Here is a 6,796-nt window from a genome sequence, read left to right as displayed (position 1 = left end):
GGATGAGTGGCGTGGCGAGCCGTGGTACAATGATTCAGGACAGGCCTGCACAGATTCTTCATCACTCTAGGTCATGGGCAGGGAGAAACACTCTAAAGGCTGAAGGCCATGTGCCCGGCCGTCCAGCGGATGGGGTGATTTTTTTGGTGGGAAGGTAAGGTGTAGATGAGGAGTTGGATCTGGGTTGTAGGAAACAGAAACCTACTCATATTAACTTGAGCAAAGAAATAAACACGAACAAACAAGAAAAGGGAGTATTTAGTTTAAGGATTCAGGCATTTTGTTAGAACCCAAGGGCTAGCAATGTACTGGGACCGCAGGAGAGCTGGTTTGAGATCAGACATGCACACTGGCCCTGATCAGTCACCCCTCACTCCTCTCCTGTCTCTGCTTCTGTCTGGTGTCTCCGTATCCTTTTCCCTCTGCAGTCTGGCTCTCACTGTCTCTCCGTAGCAGGGCAAAAGATGCTTCCAGACACTCTCTCAGACCTAACATCTCTGATCTGCAATTCTAAATCCCCAGGAGAGAGAATCTGATTTGTTCCCATTGGGCCACACGGCTATGGATGGGAAGGAAGGGTGTCCGTTCTCAGAGAAGGTGGAGCTGGGGAGGCTGGAGGTCATGACCCCAGAGGTCAGGCTGGAGTGTTCTGGGGAGATGTGTCCAACTCCAGATATTGTCAGACCCATGTTCTGGAGAGAGGGTGCTGAGAGGTCTTCGTTTTTACCTTCTCATTCTGCCCTCTAAAGTAATACACTGTCTGCCACATTTATAATTCTTCTGTGGAGTTATTAAATCCATAAATAAAGATTTAATCTTTTAAGCTCTGCATTGTGAGAGCAGAAGTTAAAAAGCAGGCAGAGGAAAGCTTACCAGCCTTGGTGGCCGGGGGTAGCAAAGGAAGACGCGTCCAGGCTGCTGGGGCAGAGGATCAGGAGAGGCTGCAGCTGCAGAGCGGGGCGAAGGGCGGAAGGACGGCCCCTGCCCTCTGGCTGAAGGTCGAAAACAGCCCTCCTGGGGCAGAGACCGCATTGCCGAGGCAGCCACAGAGAGGCTCAAGAGACCAATCCTGCAGGCTGGGAGAAATACCAGAACAGTTTCAAGAGCTCTCAAAATGGGCATGTTTTGACCTAACGCAGGTAGAGAAATGTGGAGCAGTAGAAGGGGATGCTTCTAGGCGTCTCGGGGAAGGGCGCCTGTACAAGGAGAGGGATGAGAAGGAATCCAGAAAATCTGAGACTGGAGGAGGAGGAAGAGGGAAAGGCCTCTGCTTCCTGTTTAGCTCAGAGCCCGATTCCAGAGGAAGCACTGTCAGCTGAATCAACAACTTCATTCCTTATATATCTCTGCCCTCTCCCTCCGCCACCATCTGGGGCTCTGACAACACTGGCTCAGGTTCCCTGATGAAAATGACAAGGTGAACACGTTCGTTTCTCTCATGGGCAGACACAAAGACCAGCACCAGGGAGGAAAGGATATTGAGAACAAAGAGGAGAGCTGGGAAGTGAGGGTGGGGAGTTCTGAGGGCAGAATAGGGGTAAAGGGAACCCTCTCAACCCTGCCTTGTGATAGAGAGGCAGTGCCTGGACCAGAGATCTGGCAGACAGCTGTCCCCACAGCAGCGGCCCTTCCTGCTTCTTGATGCTACTCCCACAACCCCATCCCTGGCTTTTACTGTCTTAGGGCCGGGTGTTGGGGACACACGTGGAACTTCTCTTTGGACTCTTAGCGCCTTTTTACCCCATAGGGCCTCTGCTTCCCACTGTCTTCCCACTGTCAACTCAAACCAGAGGTCATAACCCGTTTCTGTCAAGTGACATGTTATGGAGGGTCTGAGAAGGAGCAGTGAGGCTGCTTTTTGATGATAGGATTCAGCCACGGAGGCTCTGTCCTTGAGCAGCAGATAATTAAGCTTAATGAATTTGGACAGTTCACTGGATCTGCCCACACAGTTCCACTCACCGTCTAAAACGCTTCCAAAATAGCACTAGCTATTGTACACAAGCCAAAAAAGAAAAACAAAAAGGAAAAAGTAGTAAGTGACAAGGCCCCAGAGATTTCTGCCCTTTCAGAAAAGTCTGAGTGAACTTTTCCAAAGAAACTTTAAGCAAGAAAAAAAAAAAAAAAAGCTGCGTCTTCCCTCATTGAGGAACCAGGGAAAAAAAGATGCCACAAAGACAGGCACACACACGTTGTGAGGTGGAAGGACCCGGTGTTGGTACTCACTCCTCACACTGATGTCATCTACACACAGAGTCTCCGAGCTATTCCCTCCCCAGGGTCGTCAAAAAGCCATTTCTGTATCAAGATGCCTCTACAGACGGGGCCTCACCCTCTCACACAGTGGTGTCTCACGAAGGAGATGAGCTCCCCCCATGTGTGCACGTGCCCACACACCCCTCCTCGGGGCCCGGCCCCCACCGAGAACTCCCTCCCTCCTCCACGCCCTCCTCAGCGAACCGCGCGCTGCTAGAGCCAGATGTTCCGTGGGCAGACCCCTCTGTGGGCTGACAGGCGGTGATTACTGCTGCCAGCCCCATATTAGAGAGAACTGAATGGGAGCGAGCCTCCGCCCGCCCAGGCTCCCCACAATAGCGTCTTTGTGAGGTGCTTCGCTGCCTTTCATTTCCCCTGCCTCGCCAACCTACGTCAGGAGCAGCTCTGCCTGGGGAGGGAAGAAGACAAAAGGAGGATCACAGGGTCCTGACTGATCCACCCTACCCCGGGGGTGGGGGAGGGGTGGGGGGAGAAGACCGGGTCCCTTTCTCCTCCCCCCGCAAGGGGTAAATAACCAGGAGGACTCCCAGGGCTGCTTGAGGTCAACTTCACAGTCTAAGCAGTGGATCTTGTCCATCAGATGGCCTTGCTCCGGAGAGTTGGACATGGGGATGAGGCTGGAGCGGGGCCTGGTACAGAGCTCAGCAGATGCCTAGAGACTGGAGTCCGAAACCGGGGTCTCCTCCTGTCCTTTCTCCCTTCTCCCTTCCCCAGATGGCCTTCTGCAATTGCAGCCCAGAGGCCAGAGTGCTAGGCAGGAAAGGGTTAAGTTTCCGGGACTTCTGGACAGACTTCAGCCAGGTTCCAGGACTGGGGTAGGTAAGTGGGGGTGAGGAGGGTGGCGGGAGGGATGTGTTGGGAAACTGGTAAGACTAACATCTGGGACGTGGTCACTGCCCCTCCTCCTCGCTCAAACCGCAGACGCCGTGGCAGCAGGAAAATCAGAGCGGTTCAGACCAAGCGTGATTGTGCAACCTGGCCCTGGTGATGAGCTTGATGCTGGAGATGGGAGTGGGGTTCCGGTCCTGGGGGCAGAGTCCACTTCAGAGGTGAGGCTTAAAGTTCTTACAGAACCCACACGCATTCAGGGCTCTGGTTTCCACATTCGACTAAACCCCACTGTCTGCATCAAAACCTCGGAGAATTGGAATTGGAAGCTGTGCCCCTGGGCCCCAGTCTCACAGCCGGAGGCGTGGTGCCGCTGGTGGTTCTGGGAGGGCTGCTGTGGAGGACGGTGGGCACCGGGGGCTTTTGCCCCAGCCTCTGGAAGTGCTGGGATTCTGCCGCCTCCCCAGGCACCTCCCAGTGAAGTCTGAAACTGGAGAAGCCCCTCTCGCTAGGCAAGGGAGCCCAGCCAAGTCCCTAATGCGGCTTAAGGAGCGGGGATGTGGCAGAGGAGAAGATGGACGATCACGGGGAGAAATCTGATCTGAGGGCTACCCCAAACAAACACAGGCAAGGAGCAGTGGATTTTCCTTTTAATGCAAAACGCTGCAGTACAGAACGAGTCCCATCCTCTAGGGCACTGAAGGGAGAAGGGAGAGAGGGCAGAGTCTAACATCTCCTCCTAGCCCTCTCTCTCCCCTGACTCGCACTGAGGCAAGAAATATTCTGTTGCCTGTTCACTAGGGTCGCCTCCATATGTATAAGGGTCAGAGCTCTGGAACTGGCTCATCTTTCATCGGCCTGAAATCTGCTGACATGGGGCAAGAGAGGAGTGAACATTTAGGGCTTTCTCTCTTTTAGCTCTAAAAGGATTCCTCGAGATCTGGAGTCCCATGTGAAATGAAGGGGCAATGAGAATTTGGCTTCCATTGGCTGAAAATATGAGATGTGAATCACAACTTGCCCTGAATGACGAGCAGGAAATTTAGTCGGGATATAAATGTATGGAGGTGAAAGAGATTCAAAACACAAGACTAGCTCCCTCAAACTTCTTCCTCTTTCTTCCTCATCTCCAGCTTATAGACAATCTGGTAGCCATCATCCCAGGCATAAAGCTGGCGCTCTCGGGGGTTATAGCGGAGGCTGGCGTGGGCACCATATCGGCGGGGGAAATAAGGGAGTGCTGCTCTTTCAGGGGTCAGGGTGCCACTGGCATCAAAGGAGCACTGAATGCGGGCCCGACTGGCAGGGCGGGTATTATAAACAACGTATAGGGTCCCACAGATGACAAAGGCAGCCTCAGCATTCTCTCTGGGACATGGTGTGTCCCACTGCTGCTCTGTGTCCAGTGTCTGCGGGTCTAACTTGGCCAGACACAAGTGCCTGTCGTCCTCCCGGGTGGCATAGACAGCCCAAAGGCCCTCCTCATCAGCCGCCAGGTCTATGTACGTGTCTGCCGTCAGCCCGTACGGGGGGATCAAACCCTCTGCTGGGAATACTGAACTGTCCACCACTGTTCGGTTTGCCAGGTGGAATTTGATGAGCTGCAAAGTGTTCTCCAACTCACCGCCCCCTCCAGGTCCTCCAGGGGGCCTCCGGGCATAGTAAAGAAAGCCACCATATACCAGCTGGCCCGTGCCTACCCAGGGGAAGGGCACCCGGACTCGGGAAGCTTTCCGGGCAGCCATGGCAAGTGTGAAGTCACGCAGCCTTGGGAAGACAAAGGCTGTGTCATTCTGGGTCCCATCTAACACGTAGATCTTCTCTGCTGGCCCCAGTGGATCCTTGGTCCACAGACCAGCTGGGCCACCAAACCGCTTCAGGATCTTCATTGATCTCACCTGAGAGATTGTGTAGCCACAGTCTGGTGGGAAAGGAGAAAAGCACAGGACAAGGAAAAACAGGCAAGAGTTAGATGCTCACTGCAGGAACCCCCCAGGGTGGGCTATTTGGAGAACAGTTGGGCCTTTGCCCAGTGGACACCTCCACTCTCATGGAGGATTGGGGCAAAGAGCACCACAGAGGCCTGGGTCCCCAGAAACTCTCCTTAATGAACCTCATAGTACAGAGATTTCCCTAAAACAGATTCTAGAAGACAGAGCCAAATGGACTGGGATAAGGAGAAAAAAGGGGAAGAACCAAGGAAGAATACAGGGGTCTGTTTCAGATTGCTTACCTGTCACCATATCGTACTTCTCGTTTCTTCTGCCCTTGCCTTTGGCCCCAGGGCCTCCAGTCACCTTCTCATCAACCTCTACACAGGGTAGGGCTGGGTTCTGGGTCTCCAGATAGTCCACTTCCCGCTCCAGACGGTCCACTCTCCCAGAGATGGTGTCAGCCTCAGTTCTGAGTGCCTCCCGCTCCTTCTCGGCCACCTCCAACAGCGGCAGCATCTTGTTCTTGAAATCCCGCAGCTCAGCAGCATGCCGACTACTCTGGTCCTGGCACTGGGCCAGCCGTTCCTAAAGGGATGGGGCAGCAGGAAGGAAGGCCGAAGGGTTACAACTCTCAGGCAGGGAGAGGCCCAACCAGGGAGTCAGGAATGGGAAAAAGCAAAACTCAGCCAGGCATCAGCATCCCCTTCAACCTCCACAGAGAGAAAACCAAATGTTCAAGATGCTAAAATGCGCAAAGAGCTCAGCTAAGATCCATCTAGGCCCCCATCCCGACTTTGCATCCTCCGGCCGTGCTGTGAGCAGTGCCACTGACTTCTCTGAGCCTCTAGGGCAGTCTAAGTGCATGAGGGTGAGAAGGGACCTCTGCTCCATTATACGATCCTCTTCTTGGGAATTAGGATGCTACAGACTCCAAGCTGTTAAAAAGGCAGAAAGTTGCAGATTCTCTGAGAACTTCCAGCTTTTAAAAGAATCATCAGCTCATCCTGAGATGCATTCCCATAATTCTAGCTCTCAATTTCCACTCTCTTCCCTTATCCCATCTAAGCCCAGGGGTGAAACACAAAGGTCTATTTGCTTTGGAATTGCTTTCTGTATGTGGGGAAAGAGGAGGACTTGCAATTTTGAGGATCCTCTTATTAAAAGATGGAGTTTTCTGGAGGTTCTTACGAGAGCCCTAATTTGTCATCCCCATATCCCTGACAAACTGGTTGAATCAACAGATGTGGAATCCTTCCAGGCTGGGCCAGAAGAGAAAGGAGACACCTACCTCTAAGGCAGCTAGTCGGCGTTCCATATACTCCACAAGGTGGTGCTGCTGTCCTCGAAGGGGTCCCGACCAAGACAAAAGGAACAAGATAAGGAGCGGGGTGCGGGGCCCCATGGCTGCGGGAGAGTAGGGCCAGGGTAGACCAAGTGTGTAGTCGTGTGCACACGGCCTCTTCCACTCAAGCCAGCGGGTTAGCTTCGGAGGCCGGGCTGGGGGCGGTGCCTTCTCTCTTGCAGGATCTCGGGGCTCTCTCACTACTCTGGAATGCTTTCACAGTCTCTTTACGGGCCCCACCCCCTCCTTTCCGCTTGGATTGATCAAACACAGATGGCCCTATTGCAGAGCAGCCAGAAGGCTTAACCGCCTCCCGCCTAGGCCGTGGGCTCCCCAGGAGAGGAGAAGGAGATCGGAAACCCTAGGGCAAAGGCCTTCTGGGCAGTCACCCAGGAAAAGGAGCTAGCAGGGGGAG

At 53.7% G+C, this 6,796-nt stretch overlaps 1 protein-coding gene across 1 annotated transcript; it reads right to left on the bottom strand.

The window, feature by feature from the left end:
• Nucleotides 1–3,742: 3,742 nt before the first annotated feature.
• OLFML3 (olfactomedin like 3) lies at nucleotides 3,743–6,585 on the bottom strand. The gene is made up of 3 exons (XM_060027584.2): nucleotides 6,328–6,585; nucleotides 5,339–5,624; nucleotides 3,743–5,026 (listed from the first exon to the last, which is right to left on the bottom strand). Exons 1-3 carry the CDS (start codon nucleotides 6,439–6,441, stop codon nucleotides 4,206–4,208), a joined length of 1,221 nt encoding a protein of 406 aa, XP_059883567.1. The 5' UTR covers nucleotides 6,442–6,585; the 3' UTR covers nucleotides 3,743–4,205.
• Between the last annotated feature and the right edge of the window lie 211 nt (nucleotides 6,586–6,796).

This window comes from Delphinus delphis, chromosome 1 (genome assembly GCF_949987515.2).
Source record: "Delphinus delphis chromosome 1, mDelDel1.2, whole genome shotgun sequence".
In the NCBI taxonomy this organism is placed as follows: domain Eukaryota; kingdom Metazoa; phylum Chordata; class Mammalia; order Artiodactyla; family Delphinidae; genus Delphinus; species Delphinus delphis.
The sequence above is the reverse complement of the archived record's forward strand: the minus strand, read 5'-3'. Positions and strand labels throughout refer to the sequence as shown.